Raw genomic sequence first — 23,416 nt, 5'->3', positions numbered from 1 at the left:
AAAAATGGCTCGAATGATCACCTTTCTGTTCCTAGAGCCGAAGTGAATCTGGTGCCCCTCGACCTCATTGACCAGCTGATGCTCTAGGAGGTTGGACGGACGCGTCAGCAAGTGCTGCCCGCCAAAGAGCTCCTTGATGGCTTCATCCTCTCTCATCTCGAGAGGGAGTCAACCAAGTAGCTTTCCGTCCACAGTGAGGTGGCCTTGGATCATGTGGTAGTGTATCACTTGGGGGGCTGTCCACTTGGTCCCTTCGACCCGCGCTGTAGCCCACCAAGGATAGGCTTTTGAGGAGATGAACGTCCTGTTAGAGTAGGCCCTCTTCTTGAAGCCCCCGGTATCACTCCATGTCTCATTGATGGCGTTCTCTAAGCAATGAGGGCTCTTTTGGATCCAGCCCTTGATCAGACCCGCATGCGATAACAAGTGTATAGATCTTGAACGAGAAGATGCTTCAGAGCAGGGCTCAGCTCGTCCACACTAACCAAGAGGTGCTCTTGAAGGGCAATAGAAGCCCGGAAGAAACATTGCACATCCTCGCTACCCAGAGCTGCATGTGGGCCCTGAGAGTCGGCGTATATCGAGAATGTCTGACGACAGAGCAAGGCAGCTCGAAGGGCGTAATCTGAAGACTTACGAGCGGTTTCACCCTCCGGGGTTACTCGGACATCGTTCCGCAACTGCACGATCCAGTTGGAGGTGATGTGTCGAATTCGTACTAACAAGTCAAGTGCCTTCTCTTTGAAGTCCGGTAGACATAGATGATATAGCCGCAGACTGAGGGTGGCAATCGTGCCCATGCAGTGAACTTCTCGACAATTGGATTCTAGAAAAGCCAACCAGGAGGAAAACCGCTCATGCAGTGTCTTGCAGAAGGGTTGTTCACGGAAGACGATGTGCGCCTCCCTCAAAGTCCCACCCTCTAAGATGGCAGGGCCAGCTTGTAGGGCGAGGCGTGTGAAGAGAGTCGTGGTAATCTCACTGCTGAAATTGATGTTGCTAGAAGACAGCTCGATCAGCATGGCCAGCCACCGTCGGCCTCGTCCAGAAACGACCCGTTGATAGGCAGAAAACTCGTGTATGGACATGTCTCGGGGACAGTCGATTTCGTTGGCAATTATGTCGGACGATGTTGGATGATACACCTCCTCATTGGACTGATCGCAGTTCTCATATGGATCAGGAACGCCCTCTGGAAGCCAGGGGCCAAAAAGATGCTGGAACCATGGCGTTTCGGGGAGCTCGTCGGCCCAGAACCCAGACGCTTCGTCATAGTAGGAGAATTCTGCTCCAAACGACCGCAGTATCTCGTGTGGTTGCTTTGGGAGCTTCATCTTGCGGTAATGAGTCTGTGAAAACAGCTTTTTCCGCGACGCCATCGTGATGGAATACTTATCGGCCGGGCGCTTGGGTGTAAAGTCTTTGAGTTTGTCGAACTTGTTTAGAACGAGCATAGGATTGGGCGATTGGATCAACGTCGGTAGGCTTCCCAGCAGGTACAAGTTCCACGTTGCTTGTCGATAACCTGCGAGGTATTCGGGGATGAGCAGTTCATACACAATGGCAGCACAGTGGGCGTTGCCCTCGTCTGTCTTGTCGGACGGGAGAAAATCCTCGTGGATCATAATCTTGAGGGCTTTCCGAGCTCGCAGTTTCTTGCATCTTTGGCAGCCCTTTGTTTCCCTTCTCCCACCAGGAAGTCGAGTGCAAGTGCAGGATACATCCTGGATCTCCTGTGTAAGTTTGCGGTAACGCTCGGTTAGGTCTTCCAGCTCTGATTCCTTGGACTTTCTAGACTCTTCTGAAGCTTTGTCGATCTTCCCGACTAGGTCCGCCATGGGATGCCCAGCTGAGGTGTTGTAAACAAACTGATATGCAAATGCCGGCTCATATCTTGGGTTGCTGAAGATTGTTCTACCATGCTTGGTGTGAGCTTTCACGCGGGCCGCAATATACTCCTGGACACGGGCAAGTTGTTCCATCTCTTCCATAGTCATTAGGCAAAGGACATCTAATGCGTGTGGGATAAAGACAGGGTGGTAGTCTTCGAGAAGAGGACATGCGGCAACGGCTGCTTGGTCCATGTCCACCCAAAGTTTAAACAATCTTAGGAGGTATTGGCTCATCAAGACGGGGCTGTCTCTGTATGCGTTCTCGGCCCTCTTTAGATAATTGTTGAGCATCGTCGATAACTCGATGCATACTTGCTGTGGAGCATGTGAAGGTGACTTGATTGGCCTTTTGAAGTTGTTCTCGCGGTGAGTGAGTGAGGTGTACCGAGCTGTGAGCTGGTTGACCTGCGAGATTGTGCCTTCTTGCAGAGATGGGAGGTCAAGTCGCACCCCGCGGTTCGTATTCACAGATTCCTGTGAGAGAAGATCAAGCAGAATTGGACCGCTGTTGGGCAATCTGAGAGACAGATCGTTCGTTGGTGCACGTCCTGGAAGGAGAGGAATTGGGCGAACGATGCTCGCCTTGTAATTCTCCCACTGGGTAACAACCTCCCGCTTTGCACGGCCAACGATCCCTTCAAAGAAGGCTCCTGTAGCGTAGAAAAAAAATGCTCGTACACCAGACGCAGAGTATCTGAGGCAGCCTGCTTCTCGGACTCGAGCTTAGCAAGGCGACGGCACAGCTTTGCCTGGAGAATCAGTGTCATCTCGGGGTGCAGACTTTCGACACATTCTCCAAGTAGATTAGCCAAGACAACACAGATGATGAACTTTTAGTACACCCGGCCAATCCTCTCGTCTTTGGACATGGCGCAGAGGAGTCGTCCAACTGTGACACGGAGAACAAGCCAGTACGGGGAGCGTCTCCATGGCGTTTCAGATGAATCCAAGACATAGTCATCGCGGACTCTTTTGCGAACCTGGCGAACGGTGACAGGGTTTCCCAGGCCCTCCAACAGCGACATGAGCATATCGTTGACAATGGCAGGCTTGGGACAATCTCGAGCTTCAACAACCGACTGGCCTCCTTTGTATGCTCGTGCAGCAAACTGATCAAAAGCCTCGGAACCTGATTGCTCGAGAAAGTCAGCCAAGTTTTGCTGGAACGATGCGTCATTAAAGACGTGAAGCGGTACTGAGACTGCACGGCTGGGAAAGTCCCAGGTGAGGGCATGGTTTGCGTTGAGAACATCTCGCACAGGCGCAGACACCTGGAAAGACTCAAAGATGATGTTTTCACCACTATAGATATCAAATCAGGTCAAAATGCCCTCAGTGTGTAGCACGTAGGAGCATGAAGGACTTACGAAGCATCACGGTGGATTAAAAGCGCAGCATTCTGCTGTGTGACATGGAGAGCAAGCCAAATTGGTACCTCACTCTCGGCAACGGTTCTGAATCCCTCCAGCAGGTCGTCGCCACCTAAAAAACCCTGGTCTAGGGCCCTGGTAGCCCGCAAAGACGCATCCAAAGCGTCCCAGACCGCGGGGTTTCCCACATGCCGCAAGGCGGACAAGGCTTCGTGCAATCATTCCCCGAGATTCTCGGCCAGCTCGGCGTTATCGCCATCGAATTTACGCGGAAGTTTTGGGGGAAGGACAAGGTGGTGGAACACAGTCTCCACGAGAGGAGATTGCTCAGAATTCATGATTGCATTTTACTGTGCCAAATTCCAGCAGAAGAAGACGCGTGCTAGACGTTGGGCTTATTGAAAGGACAGACTGGAAGTGGTTTGAACCTCCAGGGAGGAATTGAGACGCGACGTGCTGGAGCACGACACGAAGCTCCGTGACCTCTGGTACAGTGTGAGACAAAAGAGGAGGATACAACGCTAACTGCGTTTGAGTAGAGTTTCTCGAAGCCCAACTGGATTGTGGAGTATTGAGGTTGCCTGGTCAAATGAGTGTTCATTCCAGCCCTCCTTAGAGACGCAGGGCTTGCGATTAGCGAGGGGAAATCGCCGCGCGTTGACCAATTAGTGCTGACTCTCAAGGTGATAGTGCCTCATCCTCCAGGTTTCACTGTGAGTCTGGTCTTGATTCACGATGAGCGCCAAGTCATGGAGAAGGGCGATGGCCATCCCGGACAATCCGTCCTCTATCGGCATTTAGAAGACTTGCTCGCTTCCCTAGGGTCATGTATTTCATCCTGGTGATAGCATCTCTCTACAGTACTGAGCACGCATAGCCAGCTATGGTCGGCCTCCCGCATCTCGTATCCGATTGCGGCCAACGTGCGTCACACAGCTAATGCAGCCACACGCGCTTGAGAGCAAGATAAGGTGAGCATGCAAGACTAATTGGAGGGATTTTTGTTCTTGATTTATGGAAAAAGAAAGCTGGCGAGTAAGTTTTCTGACGCGAGAGCGAGATTACTTTGCGCACATTTGGTCGTGGATTCGTATCCATATGAGCATACATACTCCCCTCCACCAAGGTTATCTATCAAAGTAATAATAATACGTATAAAATATTAGATAAAATGATATAAATACTTCTTTTTATTATGGGATTTCTTTTCAAATTCTTTTCTATGAATTATTATTAGATATTAGAGGCCTTTAAGAACAGTTAGGTCACCCTCTACACCTTCAATGTTTCCCCGCCAATAGGGAGGGGACATGCTTAGTGCAGTTAACACATAAAGATGCAAGTTTAACCCCTGAAAAGTCCCCAGCCACTGATATTTATCTATTATCGTCCCCCAAGGGTCCTAACGATCCTCTGTAGAGCCACATTCAAGGCCACCGTAAGTTGCACATACCCGACCCTTCCGCGGAGGAATCGTACCACCTTTCTGTCAGAGATCAATTGGAAGCCAGCCTTTCTTGATACTTACGAATGATATCCGGGAGCGGTTGTGTCGAGCCCCTTTCCCCAAATTGTGGCGCGTTTGTCTAGCTTATAAGAGCTAGTCTTGACGATTTCTTGTTTGAAAGATCGAGATCGGTCCTCTCAGGGTGCTTCTGTCGCTTCATACGTCATAGACCTGTCGGTCATAAAAACACGTTCGAGCCAGTAAAATTGATCACCGCAGACTCCATCCTTAAGTCTGACCCCCATAAACACCATGTCTAGCCTTTTGGTTGTGGTTGCTACCGCCCTTTCACTCGCATCTGCATTTCAGCAGCCGATTCGGGTTCGTGATCATTCTCAAGGCTACCAATTCGATCCTCTCCTCCACCTGCCAGGAATATCGCCATATTTCGATGCCGTTGGATTTGGGCTCGCACACGCTGCCCCAGAGGGATGCACTGTCGACGTTGCTTCTTACCTTATCCGGCACGCGTCAATCTATGCCAACGACGCCGAGTATGAGGACTACATCAAACCATTTCTCTTCAAGTTGGAGAAGCATCGTGGGGGCTTCTCAGGTCCCCTTAAGTTCCTCAACAAATGGTACTCTCCAATTGACGAAAAGCGCCTGGAGGATGTCACTCCTTCTGGGAAGCTTGATGCCAAGCAGGTTGGGAGACATCTGATGAAGCGATACCGGCACTTGGCATCGTCGGTCAAGCGTGTTATGGCAGATACTAAAGCAAGGACCTATGATACTGCCAAGGCCTTTGTCGACGCATTTCCCAATTCTGGAGACATCGAGTTTGTCCGCGCCGACAAGAAGGATCTCAACAACGCTACTCGTGCTCTTCTTCCGCACAAGGCTTGCTCAGAATTCTCAAAAGACCCTGGTACCAAGGAACTGCACGAATTCTTAAATGTCTACGGCAAACAAGTCTCACGTCGTCTTAGCCCCTACACGCCTGACGACTATGATCTCGACCCCAAGGATGTCTTTGCCCTCCAGTCAATCTGTGGTTATGAGTCAGCCATTCGTGGAAAACGCTCGCCAATGTGCGACTTGTTCTCTGATGCAGAATGGCTGTCGTACGAGTATGCCTGGGATATGAAGTACGCATACATGGTCGGGCCGCTCAACCCTCTCTCCAGCTATCTTGGTTTCCCCTGGCTTCATTCACAATCTCAGCTCTTCGACGCCATTGACAAAGACCCAGACGCGAATCATAACGAAACGACGGGTTGGCCCTCAGATCAGCGCTTGTTTTTCTTCTTTACGCATCGAGAAGTGCCGCCGTTTGTCGCCACAGCACTTGGCATCTTCAATTCATCTTCGCACGAAGGCTATGATGAGTTTCCGACATCCCATGTCAACCATGTGAGGGCATGGAAGATGTCTGATCTCATTCCATTTCTGGGACATGTTGGCATGGAAAAGATGACTTGCGATAGACCAGGTGACGATTCAGGGAAGGATGAGTTTGTGAGGTTCATTGCCAACACTGCGCCACGGCCGCTACCGCTCTGTCAAAGCGGGCCTGGGGCCAGCTGCCCGTTTGAGGTTTTTAAGGAGATTGTGAGTGCTGGGATGAAAAAGTACGGAGATTTTGACGAGGTCTGTAAGCACAAGGAGCCAAGTGATTTGTAGGGGCTGAGATGACTATCCAAAGGCGTGAGGAGACGCTCAAAACCAGAATTTGATAGATATCCATTCCGTCTGCGTTTTAAATCCTGACTTAATGTTTATCCATGATCGTCCGTGTAACTATATTCATGGAACTTTTTGTTAGCTTCTCGGGCCGAGCCCGGCTTCAAACTAGAGCGACTCTACTACTACGGTTAAAGCATAGCACACAAAGAAATGTGATGAAGTACGGTGCAATACTCTATCAAGCTCGTTTTCCATGAGCCCGCCTCTAGGGTAAGCTACCTACCGAGTAGACAAGACAGAGACAATTCTTCGTTAGTTGCCGTGTCCTATGCAAGACCTACTCCATCATTTCGCTCTAGCAGCGATACGGGAATACTCTATGCTAGAACACATGTCGGAACTCTGGTATTCGAGGGCGAGGATATCGTCGTTGTTGGTTGGTGGTTACTTTGGAGTGAGTGCGGAAAACCCCGATTGGGATATGCCGACCGCAAAGTACCGGCACTTATGACAAGATATCGGCACCAATGAGAAGACTCAAGTGAGTGGAGAGAGCACCGTGCTTCAGGCCAACCAGAGGATTGTATTCTAAGCCCATCCAGGCACTCAAGGACCAGGGAGAGAAATGAGACGAGAGCGCTTCTCTTTCAACCCCCTCATCTGTATTTCTACCAAGAACCTTGATTAATAATTACGCTTTCAAATCTTCGCACATTATAAAGAAGAAATTCTTAAATATTACAGGCCCAGTAAGACCGCGCTTGCAGCTTGGCAGCATAGAGGAACTTGGCCGAGAGAAGGCAGATCAATGCTAAGCTGAATCGCCCAGACCCAACGAGAGCTGGCTGAAGGAGCACTATCCGAAAAGTATGCGTCTAAAGATATATAAAAATACTGAAGTTACTACAGACTACCCAGATAAGGAACTTGTGTGTTATGGAGGCTAGTTGCCCTAAATTTAGGTAGGTAGGGAGAACGCCCATCCACGAATACGAGGAGGATAGCCAAGAAATGCACCCCCGCGATGTCTCTGGTTCGCTCCTTGGTTCACTTTCAGTCTCCCCAGCATCATAAATGTGAATCAGATGACCACCCAGTTGGCTCAGCCGCTGCCTCTTCCTGCAAGCCTCCTGGGGCTGAACTCTGCCAATGTGCAACAGGCCAGCAGCTCATTGGGGACTGTAGCCATCCCGCCTTGGCTATGCTCAGCTGCTGTTTTGAAAATTCTAAAGTCCCCAGCCTGCTTTTTCGGATCTTATTTCCCCCGGGATGAGAAGGAGGGGTTAAAAGAATCCAACGCGAGCCTGGTCCTTGAGAGTCTGGTCCCTTAGATCGCGTTCCTCCTTCAGCTCCAGCACTAGCCAAAATCCCTCCATTTGAACAAGCCTCTGCCTTTCGGCAAGGATGGCTACCCTCTCGGTTTCGAAGGATTCCGGGTACAGTGGGGGCTTGGATCAACTGCTCAATTGCGTGAATCGGCTACCCACCCGAGACAAGGCCGACTTCGAGGTTCAAGTTGTTGAAGAAGAGCCAGCTGAGGAACTGGATAGATGGGCAAAGCCCAACGGGGCCTTGTAAGATGTTTGGTCATACGTCGTTGTGCAGATGCTGACAGAGACAGCATCACACAACAAGCTGCGCGGCTAAGAATCCCCCTCTGTTGCCGCGTCTGCGGTAAAAAAGATGTACCTGCTCGCTTTGTGCTGTGCAGCGGCTGCGGCGCGGCTCACATGCCCGCACACCGGCAATGCCTCTTGAATACAAGAGACCACAAGCCCGAAGACGAAGAGCCACCGGAGTTTGGAGACCCGTGCGAAGAGATAGACTTCCAACAATGGATCTTTGTCTCATGGCTTGTCGACTCCAAGATTCCCGACAAAGAGAATGCGACTTTGCATATCAACGATCTGTGATCCACCTGGTTTGGCGTTCCGGAAGACCAAGAGGGCCGCTTTCCGCAACTATGCATCTATCCACGGCTCGAGAGGCTGATTGAAATGGTCCTTGAGAAGCCACAATTCCAATACCCAAGCCTCATATCCTTTGTCGGTGACACGGGCTCTGGTAAGAGCACTCTGATCCGTGCCATCGTCGAATCTTTGGCACCCGGTCAAGACTACCAGGTTCCTGTCCAGGGAGTAGCGAAGGACAAGTTCAAGTCGACAAGTAGTGATGTGCGTCTCTTTGCTGACCCTCAAACCCAATCAAGCGAAGTTCCTCGCTTCTTTGTTGGTAAGATTCCGTTTTCCCAATTTAGTCAAGCTTCTCATCCCATTCACTTAGACTGCGAAGGCTTCAATGGCTCGGATAACCCAGTTTCCCGTAAAATAATATCCGAGGCTCGTGAGGCCAGAAGAAGCTCCCAGGTGATTCTTGACGGAGCCTTACTACCCTCTCCCCCAGATCCAATCACACAACACAAGAGCTCAGCACTCAACCGGATAGACCTACGATGGGGCCAACTCGTTTTGCCTGTGGATGCCCAAGGAGGAGGGGGTCGAAGGCAGCTGGGCCAAGTATCCTCTGACACAAGAAGCAATGTTGTCAAGCTGGTCTACCCAAGGCTACTCTATGCCTTCTCGGATGTGGTTTGTTTTGTCACCACTAACTCGAGGTGGGGAATCATCGGCTCCTTGTCCATCCACTCAGTATTCTAACTTCAAGATACCTAGACAGTCTCATGAGATCCTGGAACGAATGTTTCACTGGGCCAAGGATGGTCACGAGAGAACGCTGAACCAGCGAGCCCGACCAGGGTTGATCATTGTGCTGAACAAAATGTCCATGGATACTCACGAAACCATCTGGACTGCCGAGAAGGAGACTCGTCAGCTGCTGGACAGCTTTGAAAACTCGACCCGCTTCCAAGAACTCCAGCGAAAGTGGGAGATACGAGGACGGCCCATCAAGACGGCCGAGGAGCTGATTCGGTGCTACTATGACGATTTCCGGGTTATTTCGATACCTCAGCTCACTCGTAGCTCACCTGCCATCGTGCAGAACATTTCTGATCAGATCAAAGCCTTGTACAGTGAGATTATAGCCATGTCGGAGAAGATCCGCGGAAAAGGCAAATCATTCAACCTCGACCTCGACACGTCGTCCCTAAATGCTTACCTTCACCGGTCTGCCGTGGCGCTAGGCCGAGACTATCGAGACTCGCTCGACTTCCATGAACTATCGGATGGAGATGTTGCACCACCCAGACGCTTCAGTGAGCATCTGGCCCAGCTCATGGCGCGAATGGCCAAACAGAGGAACTTTGACACTATCCAAGCAGTCAAAGGGGAGAGTCAACTTGTGCTGCAGATGACACCATATATAGCTGCGTGTATCGTGGCACAAATCGACCCCAAGGGCGGCAGAGGTGAGTAGCATCGGCCCTCTGTTCTGACGAAGTCCGACTCAACGGCTGAACTAACTGCTTGAGCAGAACACCAGCAGAAGCGTAAAGAGGCCCTCGTCGATGAAGCTAAGCGCGGGCTCGAGCAGTTTCGTAACCGCTCGTGGCGATGCGAGGAGCAAGACCATCGCGGGGAACGAAGGTGTAGGAACTACTTCGAGAGTCACGAAAAAGGCCATCAGTTCGAAGCCTTTGGTGACCACTCCCATGCACCAGATGCATCGGTTGAGAACCTGGTGGTCGGAGTGTACAAAAGCTCCTATGATCCAGCAGCCTTCATTGACCGCCTCTGGGAAGAGCTCTCTGAGATACGCGATCGAGCTCATTCCATCAGCAGGCTTGCGTCTGCTGCAACAAACTGTAATGTTACGGGCATCACCACTCAAAGAACTTGCTTGGCTTGTCTATCGAACGCTCCTACTAATATGCTCCCTTGCACGCCCCATGAGCATGGAATCTGCGAGGATTGCATCAGGAGATACAACCCAAGAACCGGAGAGGCATCGGTGATACGGATGAATGCTTGTCCTCTGGGGTGTTTGTTTTCCACAACCCCATGGAATATCCGGGTGAAACCTCGAACTGCAGGAGCACGGATTTTGGCACTTGATGGGTTCGTTCTGTAGCCGAATTAACTTGTTTCATGCACGCGGTCATTAACAGTTCTCTCGCAGGGGCGGCGTACGGGGCATTGTCGAACTTGTCATCTTGGCTAAGATCGAGAAGGCGGTTGGGTTTGGCATTCGGATTCAGGACCTGTTCGATCTTGTTATTGGGACTAGTACCGGTGAGTTTATCCTGATAGAAGAATCGAGATCCAAGGAAACCAGAATAACGATGCAATAGGCGGGCTTGTTGCTCTGGGAGTCTTTGAGAAGAAATGGCCCCTGAGCGATGCCATAGATCATTTTAGTCGCCTGGCAAAAGAGGCTTTCTCACTCCGCAAAGTCCTTGCCCTTCCAGGTCTCTCTCTTCTTGCCGAACCGTTCTGCGTCTCCAAGTACAAGAGCTCTGGTATCAACAACGCTCTGCGTACCGCTTTCGGGGATGACTATCTTTTCGGCCAGATCAAAGGTGGCGAGCAATCGGGAGATCAGGTCAAGGTTGGCGTGGTTACTTGTCTTGATGGCCACAATCATCCGTGTCTGCTGGCGAATTACTCTCGAAACCCCATTGAGAAGCTAAAGGATGGAAGAGAAGCGAGTAAGAGAGCTTGCTAATGCGCCCGATCGGCATTCATGCTGACATGTTTACAGATGACTGCCTGCAAAGAGCTGACGAGCAAGGCAGCGACTTTCAGACCTGGGCGGCGTGAGTGCAGCCTCCCTCCAACCTTTGACCTTGACTGGAGATTAGCAACTGACCTGGAGCATAGAGCCCGCGCCACCTCTGCAGCTCAGACGTTGTTCAAGCCATATATTCACGAAGCAACCCGGCGAGTCTATGTAGATGGAGCCACTGTGAGGAACAATCCCGTGAGATTGGCCGCAGAGGAGGCAACTCGCATTTGGAAGTCGTCAGGCCCACCCGATATCGTTGTCTCTCTTGGGACAGGCATATGGATCGATGAAAAATGTAAGTACGTCGAAAAACCCCCCTCTAAGATTGGTCGTCTTCTTCCCAAGGGCATCAAGAAGAAGATCGAAACTGGCATCGACATGGTATACGCAACTCTGGACTGCGATCGGGAGTGGACCGATTTCAGCGGCCCTCTTCGCGGCCGCTACAAACGGAACTGCCACCGCCTCAACATCGGTCTTTATGAGAAGCCCCCGGCCCTCGATGACATTGAACAACTTGTCAATCTCCGCGTAGAGAGCGAAATAATATTCTCGAGGAACGAGGTGGGCCTAGAATCAGACCATATCCGAGACCGCCAATTTACAACCAGGGACCACATTACCATCGTCGCTCAACACCTCGTCGCATCTCTCTTCTACCTCTCGAGGGGCCTCCCCACGACGATGCACGGGGGCTGCACTCAATGCACTCTGCATTGCCGCCTACCACCAGACTCAGTCGGCGCTGCTGCGCTCACCAGAGACTTGAATGAATCGAGTTTTCGAACTCGCGAAGTCAGCGACGCCGGTGAAGTTGTGAAGCCTGTACGGTTCTTGGCAGATGGGTTTCACAAGGCGACCATGTCTGTAGAGGTTGAGTTGGATATGTTGGATGGTTCTTGCGAAAGATTTGTTGAAGTGCGATTGCCACAGAGTTTGCAAGGCATGTGGCACCCGATCGGAGGGTTTTGATGGGACGGTTTAAGAAGAGGCGAATGGAGAATAAAGTTCAACAATACCCTGGGAAAGACAGAGAGACATCGGCAGCGCATATGGGCTTCAACAGCACATCTACCTCTAGGAGTTTGAGTCAGAGTTTCAACCACTCTTTTCCGCAATTTTTAGGTAGTCTTTAAAACAGTAGTTCCTAGTGTGGTGATATACGCTGGTTTCGTGAAACTATTTTGGTGAATACCTAGCTATAATGAGAATAGAAGAGTCTTCCAAGTTTTCGCTATGCCAAATATTTATACACCAAGGCACTCAAGCATAATATGCTTTCCAAAATGCCGTTGGAACATGAATTGGATATCCTTGTAGTCGAGATCCCCGTTTCGGCATGAAGATCCTATATTGTGCGCCCATGTTGGCCGAACAAAGTATAGTTGATTCAGTTAAAGGCAACTAGCCCATCCGACTGGCCCTGCGACTCCTCAGATTCAGATCCCTCGATGCAATGCCGTTTCCTAACATATGCTCTCAACAATCTTGCCCTAAGTTCACCATCCTTCATCTGTGCCTCTCCTTCTAAACCGGCGGGTGCGCTATAACTGTCGCCATGAAGCCGACACTTGTTCTTGTGTATTCGTACCAGGACATCCCCCAACGCGTTTACATCACTGCTTCCGTAAAGAAGTCATACGTAGGGTCATATGAAGAGCCATTTTCAGAAGGTTCCACTGACGGGCGATAATAGGCGGATTCTCTACCGTAGCCGCACGTCTCGATGAAAAAGTTAACAAGAAGTGGAAGTTCACTCATTGCTAACAGGATCCCCTCCTAGGTCCCAGACTGAAGATAGATGCCTCTCATGGCAAGCTTCTGAAGGGTTTCGTTGCATTGTCTGACAATTGTCGTGAGGGCGGTCGCGCCGATGGATAGTGTTTGTATGTCTAGTGATTTTAGACGGAGGGAAGGAGAGAATGCTGAACGATCGAGCAACAAATCGTCTCCCTCAACCCAAAAAGTGTGTACGTTTGGGTGGGGCTAATGATAGTAGTTGACGGACGTGTTTAGCGTTCTCTTTATTGGGCTGATGCGAGCGGAATTTCAGACCTTCGCGTTCATCAGTAGACCCTTGGAAATTGAGGTCAAGATAAACAAGTCGTTTGAAAAGAGCCTCTGTCGAGTAAGCAGTTTCATCTTGATCGTCCAGGAAGTAACCAAAATCGAATGCAAGAGGGAGCTAGATATGAAGCTCGTCCAACTTGTCGAGCTGGGATTTGCGCACAGCCGTTGCCATGGATTCAAAAAAATTCGGCAGTATCCTTCTCCCAGTTATCTCCATAAGAAATTTTGGGGAAATCAAGCTTCAAGCTCTGTATCTCGGAGAATCTGAAAAGACTGTAGAACTTGGGCCAGAACAGGCGTGGGATGGGAAAGGATTGCCCCAGATACTTTGGTGAAGTGAGTTCAAACGATCTGTGTTCCGGAACATACCTTCGTTGGCTGTCAACGCAATATGACAAGGGTCGGTAACTCTCAGCATCACTTCTTATAACCACACCAATGACACTGTCAAACCCAGAGAGAGACCACATATTAAGTCCAGCGCAAAAAGTGGTAGAATGTATCATTGGGTAAGATAAGGCTTGCAAGACTAGTCGAGCAATGGCCTGCTGCATAAATCTGTTGCTCTCACGACTTGAGTCCCAACTCGCTGATGATAATATCCGCCGCCTTCTCACCAATCACCAAAGCAGCATTCTCCGTGTTGGCGCCCATGTTCTTTGGCGAAACGCTCATATCGGCAATCTTGAGTCCCTGAATGCCATGGACACTCAACTGTTCGTCGACAACGCCGAAACTCTCGCGAGGACCCATCTTTGCCGTACCCAGAGAATGCCAGGGGCTGGCGACTTTGAAGCGGAGCCAGTCCTCGATAACCTTGTCGTCTTCCGCTGAGTACTTGATGTCTTGAACGTCTTTGAGAGGAGCATCCGTTTCGATGCACGCCGCTGCAGACCCTTCAGGGAAGGGGGGGTGTCCCATAGCCAGCTCGCCACGGTACATGGCTGTGCGTCGCATAATTTCGCGCTGCTTCTTGTACGCCCAGAGCTGCTTCTTCAGGTCGATATCATCAGCATCAGTAAAGAAGCCAACGTTGAAGTCCAACGGGTCGTCGAGGCTGGGCCCAGTGATGTGCATGTGTCCACGTGAATACGGGTAGGCCGTGATGTTGAGTACTGTTGCATACTGCCCTTCAGGGATGGTTGAATGATCTCCGAGAAAGCTGTGCATGTTAGCGTAGTCAAACCAAAGAAGAACCTGATAAGCCCTACTATGACATTAGACCCATAATCATCAGAGGCCTGTCAAGGTTGTTCTTAAAGTCTCGGTCCCAAGTAGCGCGGAATTCCAGGCCAAGGGCATCAACATCTGCCTCACTTGGCCGAAGCTTGGATGCAACATCAATACCGTTCCAGCCCAGGATCTTCTCCTTCTTCGCAATGAGGCTAGGGACATCGGCTCGACCACTGAGAATTCCGTCCAGCGTCTCATGAGGCTCAAGGTTTGTCCTGTAGGGGTGGATGGTTGCATTGTGGTCCTGGTACTCGCGGCCAACGCCTGGCAAGTCCATCACAAGTGGCACGCCTGCGCGATTGAGTACCTCGGGATCACCAAGACCAGATCTCTCGAGAACCAAGGGCGTTCCGAGGGCGCCACATGACACGACGACCAAGCGCCGTGCCTTGACAGTCAGTTTCGCGTTTGGAACCTGGATGGAAGTATACTCGACCCCAACGGCTCGCTTCTGATCGTCGATCAAGACGCGGACAACTTTAGACTCAACCAGAACGTGGAGATTAGGGTGTTTGCCGTCCTCGAGCCTAGGATGGATGTACGTGTGGGCTGTGTCTTGACGCTTGCCTTCAGGAGACATGTACCGTAGCCAGGGGCCTATGCCATTGTTGGCATCCAGCGTTTGCAGGTCGGTGACTTTCGGCCACCCAAGCTTCGCGGCAGCGCCGATGAAGTCTGCTGCTGATTTGGGGGCAGGAAAAGGACCATCCGACACGTGGATAGGTCCGTCATGGCCGTGGTGACGACTTTCGCCGCTGCCATGATACGTTTCGAACTATCAAGATGAGATCAGCCTCTAGTAATGCCTGTCACGAGCACTTGTTGGTCACCTTGTTGAGATAAGGCCGGAGCTCTTCTGCCGACCAACCCTTGGCCCCCCAAGAGTCAAAATCGGATCTCTGAGCCCGGGTGTACATGAGAAAGTTGATTGACGAGCCTCCGCCCAAAGTCCCACCGGAAGCCACGACAACCTCGCGACCGGCAAGCTGGTCAGCCTTTGCGCTCTTGTAGAAGAGGGTTGCCTTGCTGGTTGGCTTGAGGTGCGACAGGTAGAGGGCCGGGTAGACGACTTGGGGCACATTGTGGTTGTTTTGGCCTCCCTCAATGACCAGAATGGACAAGTTGGGGTCAGCCTCGGCCAGTCTGGCCGCAACGATGCATCCTGCCGTTCCGCCTGTTCCAAGTTGAGCAGTTGTCTTAGTTGAGCCATGGTGTCACTTACCTCCGGCAACAATGATGTCGACCTCTTGGATCTCCTTTGGGATCTCGGTGTACAACCCCATGGTGTGTTGTTACTTTTTGAGGCTCAACAAACAACTTTTTTTTTTTTTTTGGGGGGGAAAGAGAAGAGTGCTGATCCTGATATGTACGCTGGCCTTGATGTACTCCAGTCCTGGGCAGGCTAGAAAGCGGCTGCTCCCAACATACACTACAAGAGGCCAATCCCAATCTTGCTAGGCCAACCGGCATCTCAACGAACCTGAGCGTGGCGGGACAAGTCAGCTTTGGCGCCCCTTTCGTGTCCAGTTGTGACGCGAGCTAGTTCAGCCACCAAGCGCCATCGTGTTCAAGGTTGCTACACGGTCAGCAAGGATTCCGACCTAGGAGAGATTACCGAATCATTCAGCCCTGTCAGCGCAGATCATTGCTTCTGTCACCCCTGAGTGTGGAGGGGATTCAGGCATGAGCCAACCAGGCTTCAAGATGATCCCGCTAGCTTCCGCAAGGAAGTGGAGAGTCCGACATTGGTTTTACGACAAACCACGGCCAATCAATTGCCATCAGGCTCTCGGAATTCCGAGCTTGGTCAGTCTCTTCAGTGTCACCCAGTTTTTCATGGGTGAATTCACATCACGAAGCATCTCTTGTCAATGGTATACCATTATTGTGGAGAGTCCTAGGCAACAAGGAATTCCTTGTAGAAAGAAGGAAAAACTCATCCTCTCCTTGAATTGGTTGTCACGTTGAATGGGCCTGCAGTCTGCTCGCCGGGTTTCGCTCACCCCAGAGCTCCGAAAGCATAAGGCGGTGATGTTCGCAGGGTAGGTAAGCAGATCGCAAGGACTTGAATACACGGAAAATGATTCGGCGGTGAGAACCCAAATAGGTGATGTGCCTGGACACTTTAGTGAAAGAGAGGTTTTAAGCAGAATGGCCATGGACCCAGTCCTGAACACATGTTGGGTTTAACAATCCGTGGTCTTTATGCAATGAACAAACCACTTTGAGAATGGAGAAGTAACATGGCTAAGCCCCGAATTTATGAGTGTTTCTTTAACGAAATACATATCTCACTCAACGTCTTCGGGGTAACAATCCGCTCTTTGGTGATCGGCCTCATTGATTGATTCACAAAATACCCGTCAGCTCTCGAGCCTCGAGCAGATCAACGTAAGCATCTAATGGCCTCAATTAGCAATAAGCGTGAATATTAGCAGAGTTTATGACTTGCCTGCCGCCTTCCACCGACCAGCCATCGCTCTGAGTCCTTGTTTGATCGTTTCAAACGCTTGCTGGTCCTCTTGCTGCCCGGTTTCGCTGTACCCCCGGGCATACACAATGCCGGAGCGATACATGGGCTCCAAACAGAAAGGAGATATTTCTTCAATACCACAGCGTCTAGTTCCACTGACACTGTCAGCCAAGCGCAGCATATGCGCTGCAATGTCAGCTTCGATGTTGATACGGGTCAAAGAGCCGGATATTGCTCGATGCCTGGTGCTTGGGTACCGTGATTCGTCGTGGAGGAGAAGTCTCGCGCTGTAAGCTCTTAGTAGAAGGTCGCGAAAGGCTCCGCAGTACTGACCTGAAGCAGATTGTGGTTGGGCTGCAAACGCCTATGCCCCGGAATCGACCCTCTTGAAACGACACGTTTGTTAGTGCAATCAAGGTACTATCTAATATCCTTGCTTCGTTTTCCTGGAATCCTTCCATTGCCGAGGTATCATGAATGTTTTGGAAAACTCTTCCCAGTAGAACTGCTGATTGCGCGGTAAGGCCATAACGGCCCATCGTTTCAGTGGGGGGTGAAGAAAGACGATGCATCGGACGTTCAACGTGACCCTTTTGCATGTTAGTCACCAGGTATTAATGCCGGGAAGACCCATTGAGACAATGAGCTTACGCCTTGTTCCCAAAGAGCGTCATCCATAGGAAGGATGCTGCCGCTGCTTGGGTCTGGAAACAAACAAGCACGTTCCGCGCACCCAAGGCTGATAAAACTACAACATCATCCAGAGCTGGGTCAAATTTGTTCCCTTGATGATGGAAGAAACACTCACCGGTCGAGAATCACAGCAGCCCACCAGCTCCTTCGTTTTTCTTCAGCTTCCATAAGACTCTGGTTCTCCTCGAAAGCATCGAAACTCTCCACAGTCTTACTGAGTCCTAGAGCACTTCCATATCGACTGCAGTTCCCCGTCGTTAAATATGCCGCAGGATAAATGGCATGGCCAATCTCGTAGATGGCCACCAGAATCATGACTTGGAAGATTTTGAAGTTGAGAACGCCGGACCTGTCGGCCCGAAGCAAGGAAGCCTTGATGGATAAGTATGCAGCTGTTTGTGCTTCTTGGCCGCTAGGTGGGCTGGCCAGCAGTTTAACAGCTGCTACAAGAAGCGTGTTTTCGGGCTTTGCTGGACTGAGAGGGTTTAAGACTCTCTCCATGAATAGCTTTTTTGACATAAATGGTATCCACGGATGAATGTAGGTGAAGTATGAGGAGACGAATGCTTTGTCCTCGGCAACATTGCCGACAAAAGAAAGCAGGTCAGGATTGAGAGAAAAACTCTGGTCTGGTAGCTTGCTCACAGACCGTTTGAAGAGAGCAGAGTCGAGAAAGAAAACAGCTGGAAATGGTTGTTCTGGCGCTTGATGGCTGTCAATTGACTGGTCAGGGAAGCCCAAGACGCCAGACTCTGCGTCCCCAGCGGAACTGTTTCTTGAGTCGTACGAGCATATTCGACCGTGTCTGTACCTTTAGTTAGAAAACTACTAAATTGCTGAAGTATACATACGCGCAGGGTCACTTCATACCGCAAACATAGAGAGCACTGCGGCCTTTGCCGATCACACTTCTTCTTCAACCGCTGACATTGAAGGCAAGAGGGTCGAAACCGCGTTTGGGGCGGTTCAGTTCGTCCACTCCCGCTTTCAGTACTCATGGCGAATCATGGATGAGCATCAAGTGCCATGCGTTGTTTGAAGCGAGGGCGGGGTTTGTTTACGCGATATTTGGGCGTTTATCACTGGTTCGATGACTCATCTGGGAAAAAGACGAATCACAATCAAGATACTCTCACCTCTCGAGAACGGGCTACATCCAACACGAAGATGGGAGACTGCATCTGTAAGTGGGTATCGTAGTTTTCGATCTCTGATCGTGCAGTTGATGGCTGATAGGAATTATATAAGCCGTTATTTCATCTTCAAACACAGGCTCTAGAGTGATTGTGCAAGCGACAAAAATATGTTTTCTTTTTTCTCTAAATAGATCTCAGGTAGAATACATGAGGAGAAGAAAGGTAATATTGACCGAGTTAGATAACTCGAGGACTAAAAGGAAACACCGTACAGGCAGACCAAATGCACCTCATTCCGTGTTTCTGCCATTGCCTACTGGTTGTAGGAACCATACTTCTGGAAGGCTGGAGCTTTTCCAGCGGAGAAAGGCGCAGTAGGTAGCTTTCCATCCAAGAACTCTCCCACGAGCTTGGTGAAGTAACCTGCGTACTGGAAAAGATGGCCATGTCCACTGCTAGGGAACATGACAAAGTTGGCGCGGGACAGCTGTCGAGCTAGGATGTACGAGTTTTGCGTTGGGACGATTAGGTCGTTGTCGCCGTTGGTGACGAGGGCATCCTTCTGGACGGTCTGGAGGAGGGCGTAAGGGATGGGATCGGCATCCCAAGTCAGGTATGCCTGAGTGAGCTTGACAAGGTCTTCTCCAGTAGTGAACTGGGCAATTTCGGGCTCGCCATTCTTCCCAGCGACACCAGCTCGTGACTGAGTGCTCCGGTTGAACCATGCAAGGCCCTCTTCGCCGGTCGTGAATGAGGGAAAGAAGGCTTCAATGGTGGGTAGACCAGGAGTTGGGTTGAAGACTGTGGATTGAACCTCGTTCATGGGGCGTTCCAAGTTGGGACCAAGACTAGGACCCGTGCCTGCGAGAACCAGTTTGCGCACGATGTCAGGGGCGTCGAGAGTAAGCTGCTGAGCAATGTAGCCGCCCATAGAGAAGCCAAGGACATCGACCTCTTTAGCGTGAAGAGTCGGCAGGAGGACATTGAGGAAAGCGAGCAAGTTGATGGCGAAGGCCCGAATGCTGGGGGCAATGTTGCCGCCGCTGTGACCAAGTCCAGCATAGTCGTACGTGATGAGCTGACGACCGCTTGCAGTGAGGTTGTTGATGACTTGAGGGTCCCAAGTATCAATGGTTGATCGGACGTGGTTGAGCATCAGGAGAGGTGGAGAGTCCTCGCTCGCATTGCCGATGATTCGGTATGCGTACTTGGTGCCCTCGGCCACCAAATAGAGCGTTTTGGCGGTTTCCTGAGTCGACATTCTGAATATGATGGCTCTTCTTGTTGTTTCTGAGCTGGGATGGGCTATGATGAGGTGACTTGAATATAGTTGCGAAAGCCTTTATACTTGACTTCATCTCTTCACCCAACGTGAGATCGACCTTGCTCGGTCATCTTTGAGGCCTTTACTTCGCATAATGAGATTTCTAGATGATACCCTGAGATGACAAACATGGTGTTTTCAGGGATTTCCTACATTAGCGTGTAGCCATCCGCCTCTGGTGCTGGCGGTGGCTCCGTCTTCAAGCCGAAAGAAGCTCCGCTCTGGCGGCGGGACGAGCGGCCCTGCCCTGCTTATTCCGTTCATCCCCGCCTATCCCGCCTATCCCGACAAGCCCGCCCTCGTCCGCTTGACTCCCCTGTCGAGTCCCGCCGCTAGCGGATGCAAAATGTCAATCACGACATTGAATCAAAAATGAAAGTGTCGACTTTAGTGGGGAGGTAAGCACGATAGAGCATGGCATGAGACACAAACTGAGTGAGGGTTGCATGCCCAACGGAGCTTGCTTATCGGAATGTCGGGAAGAATCGTTTTGTGGCTTGAAAAGATGCATCGTGTCCCAGTGAAGCCTGAAATTAGTACGGGATCATATTAGTTCAACTCGAATGAGATGAGATAGTGGCAGTTTGCAGGGGTGCAATTTGAAGACTGCGACCTGCACCTGGCCGTACAGACTCAAGGCCGCTGACCGTTGACTCCAGCCTGTTTTGGCTGGTAGGCTTCTCATGACCTGCGTCTCTACCAGGCATGTGAAGTATAAAGATCTGGAGTTTCGACTCCAACTCGCCTCTCTTCAAACACAACGAACTCGACTCTTTACAATCATTCTTTGACATTTCCCACCAAACAAGAGACCAAAACACAACAATGGCTTACACCGTGTTGATAACTGGAGCGAACCGAGGTACATAAGGACCTGCAGTCGTTTGTTATCTTCTAACCTGTTCCGAGCAACCAGGCATTGGGAGAGACTTATTGAAGCTCTATCTCAACCTTCCGCAAACCACTGCCATTGTGGCTGTGCGTAATCTTGCCCATCCTTCTGTCGATGGCCTTCACAGTCTGCCAGTTGCATCTGGGTCTCGTCTCATTGTAGTCAAGATTGACAGTGCTTTTCTGGAAGACCCAAAGGATGCCGTTGCAGTTCTGCGGGATCAGCATGGTATCACTCAGTTAGACACGGTCATCGCTAACGCAGGGATTGGCAAAGATTGGAGCCTTGTGGCCCAAACTGCCATTACGGAAGTCGAAGACCATTTCAAGATCAACTCTGTTGGCCCATTTGCTTTGTATCTTGCGACACGATCTTTGCTCCTAGCTTCGGCAAACCCGAAATTCGTCGTCTTGTCTACAGAGCTTGGAAGCATCGGACTTCAAGGCGAGAGGAAGATCCAGGATGTAGCTTACGGCATGTCCAAGGCGGCTGTCAACTTTTTCGTCGGAAAGCTTCACCATGAGGAGCCAAAGTTAACTGCATTTCCCATCCACCCAGGGTGAGTGAAGACAGTTAGGAACTTGCTTAGTGCTGTACTAATCAGTTTCGTAGATGGGTCAAAACCAGCCTTGGAAACGCCATTGCAGAGACCCTGGGTATGAAGGAGGCTCCCACCACACAGGAGCAGAGTGCGGCCGGGATTTTTGAGCAGGTGAGGCTTGTTTCAGTTACCGATACTGGTATCATTCAAGCTAATAGATACTACCCAAGGTTGAGAAGTCTACCAAGGCAGAGACGTCAGGCCGATTCATCACTTTCGAAGGCAAGGATATCCCGTGGTAGATGATCTTTTAGATTAGTCCCCTCGCCGGTGAAGCTGAATTGAGAACTCGTGAGACTTAAATCCGGCCCTTGTGTTCCTCTAAAAGTTGGCCTTGCTCAGCGGTTGTGTGGCCTGGCGCTTTTAGTGGCCCCACCCCGTAACGTAACTACCTACCTGGGGACGGCTGTGTTAGAGCTGGCATTACTCTGTTGTATCGTGTCATGAGGCTAATTTCGTGTTGACGGCTGTGCTTCTTGTTGCCGTGGATGAGGGGCTGTCTCACTGACTAACAATGGTAAAACGGCGGCCTTTCTCACCGCTATTTTTACTGAGCCTGGCATATAAGCCATGTAAGAAACTATGATGGCTTGCTTTAATCATAGACCAGTCTGTAATGGTATACGAGATAAGCCGGAGTGCATGACAAAGTGTGGGTTTTTGCAAATGGCACCACCACCGCGAGATTAATAATCGCTAGGGATGAAAACATATAAGTTGCCCGTCTTGACCCGTAGGCCCCAGATACCAACAACTTTACGGTTCCTGTCATTCTTTGTCTTCAGTGAACTCCACTTGAGCCTCTTATCGCTGCCGATTAGACCTTGAACGCATCTTGACCAAGCATTATCCTCACCATGGCGGCAGTCGACTACACCTTCTTTCATGTCTCAAAGACCACTTCAATCGAGGAATCAGCAAGGCTGTACCGCGATCTGCGTCTCAAAGCACTTCAGACATCCCCTGAGTCATTCTCGTCTACCTACGAGATTGAGTCCGCTTTCACTGAGGATGATTGGATCAAGCGGCTCCTTGAGGGGGACCGAGAAAACTTTATCTGTGCTGCCACGACTCACAGAGCCGACTCTGCTCGCTCTGTGGAGTGGGTTGGCCAGCTTACTATCCGGGGGCCGGTCAGTCGCGCGGATTATACTCTCCCAGAAGCCTCTGGACAACCCGGCCCAGCCTTGGATGAAGACGAAGAGCGCTGGCAGATGTTGAGTCTCTTTAATCTCCCTGAACACCGTGGCAAGGGTCTGGGCCAAAAACTCTGTCAAGAGGCTTTGCGGCATCTCCAACAAACTCGAAAATCGTCAAATATCCTTGTCAGGCTGATGGTTAAGCCCCAAAACACTGTGACGGTGCACCTCTACGAGAAGCTCGGGTTTGAAACGGTTGGAAAGTGCACGCTTGCAGAGGCACTCGTGGCTAATGGAGACGGACACCTGCTTCCTGAAGACACCACGGACCCCAAGTACTCTACTCGCGCTGGCTTGATTATGACGCTTCGAATTTCTCGTACCTAGGTAGAGGAATTGGGAACAATATATTTGCATTGAAAGAATTAGAGGGGTGCTTGTGAAAAGATAACGTTGGTGGATATCTCTGAGGCCTCAATGACAGAGAGAAGGGGTTTCATCGGTATTGATCTATTCCATGCAATGCGTTCTATGCCGAGATTTTCTGCCTGTGTTCTCTTAGAATATGGCGAGTTGATATGCGCTCATAGCTCCGATGGACCGAAAAAAGACATGTACGGTTCGTTCAAGATCTGGTCCCAATCCAGGGTCATGTCTAATAACCCAGGTGGCGTCTCCGTGTCTGTGAACCTGGCCTCCACAGCCTCTAGCGTCGAAGTTTGTTGCTTCTTCTTCTGAATGCTCGCTTTCAATAGGTGGCGTGCTGTATTGAGA

General features: G+C 50.6%; 7 protein-coding genes across 7 annotated transcripts; 4 read left to right on the top strand and 3 right to left on the bottom strand.

Annotated features, from left to right (window-relative positions):
- Positions 1-404: 404 nt before the first annotated feature.
- Positions 405-3,600, bottom strand: LRP88_12767 (uncharacterized protein; the record flags this gene model as incomplete). Its single annotated transcript, XM_083249155.1, has 5 exons — positions 405-2,409; positions 2,571-2,641; positions 2,735-3,194; positions 3,260-3,374; positions 3,531-3,600. The coding sequence occupies 5 exons, from the start codon at positions 3,598-3,600 to the stop codon at positions 405-407; spliced, it is 2,721 nt and encodes a 906-aa protein (XP_083094957.1).
- Positions 3,601-5,021: 1,421 nt separating this feature from the next.
- On the top strand, positions 5,022-6,395 carry LRP88_12766 (histidine phosphatase superfamily; the record flags this gene model as incomplete). Its single annotated transcript, XM_083249154.1, has 1 exon — positions 5,022-6,395. The coding sequence occupies one exon, from the start codon at positions 5,022-5,024 to the stop codon at positions 6,393-6,395; it is 1,374 nt and encodes a 457-aa protein (XP_083094956.1).
- A 2,000-nt stretch (positions 6,396-8,395) lies between these two features.
- Positions 8,396-12,053, top strand: LRP88_12765 (uncharacterized protein; the record flags this gene model as incomplete). Its single annotated transcript, XM_083249153.1, has 7 exons — positions 8,396-8,572; positions 9,075-9,765; positions 9,832-9,904; positions 10,476-10,588; positions 10,648-11,004; positions 11,058-11,112; positions 11,177-12,053. 7 exons carry the CDS (start codon positions 8,396-8,398, stop codon positions 12,051-12,053), a joined length of 2,343 nt encoding a protein of 780 aa, XP_083094955.1.
- Positions 12,054-13,718: 1,665 nt separating this feature from the next.
- On the bottom strand, positions 13,719-15,667 carry LRP88_12764 (GMC family oxidoreductase; the record flags this gene model as incomplete). The annotated part of the gene is made up of 4 exons (XM_083249152.1): positions 13,719-14,313; positions 14,363-15,159; positions 15,215-15,558; positions 15,607-15,667. The coding sequence occupies 4 exons, from the start codon at positions 15,665-15,667 to the stop codon at positions 13,719-13,721; spliced, it is 1,797 nt and encodes a 598-aa protein (XP_083094954.1).
- A 3,332-nt stretch (positions 15,668-18,999) lies between these two features.
- On the bottom strand, positions 19,000-19,947 carry LRP88_12763 (Alpha/Beta hydrolase protein; the record flags this gene model as incomplete). Its single annotated transcript, XM_083249151.1, has 1 exon — positions 19,000-19,947. One exon carries the CDS (start codon positions 19,945-19,947, stop codon positions 19,000-19,002), a length of 948 nt encoding a protein of 315 aa, XP_083094953.1.
- Positions 19,948-20,835: 888 nt separating this feature from the next.
- On the top strand, positions 20,836-21,745 carry LRP88_12762 (uncharacterized protein; the record flags this gene model as incomplete). Its single annotated transcript, XM_083249150.1, has 4 exons — positions 20,836-20,872; positions 20,927-21,461; positions 21,515-21,614; positions 21,674-21,745. 4 exons carry the CDS (start codon positions 20,836-20,838, stop codon positions 21,743-21,745), a joined length of 744 nt encoding a protein of 247 aa, XP_083094952.1.
- A 615-nt stretch (positions 21,746-22,360) lies between these two features.
- Positions 22,361-23,029, top strand: LRP88_12761 (GNAT family N-acetyltransferase; the record flags this gene model as incomplete). The annotated part of the gene is made up of 1 exon (XM_083249149.1): positions 22,361-23,029. The coding sequence occupies one exon, from the start codon at positions 22,361-22,363 to the stop codon at positions 23,027-23,029; it is 669 nt and encodes a 222-aa protein (XP_083094951.1).
- Between the last annotated feature and the right edge of the window lie 387 nt (positions 23,030-23,416).

The sequence above is a fragment of the Fusarium phalaenopsidis genome, assembly GCF_050370095.1.
Source record: "Fusarium phalaenopsidis strain FUZ10S chromosome Unknown contig_32328, whole genome shotgun sequence".
Lineage (NCBI taxonomy): Eukaryota > Fungi > Ascomycota > Sordariomycetes > Hypocreales > Nectriaceae > Fusarium > Fusarium phalaenopsidis.
Note: the sequence above shows the minus strand (reverse complement) of the source record. Positions and strands in the feature narration are given on the sequence as shown.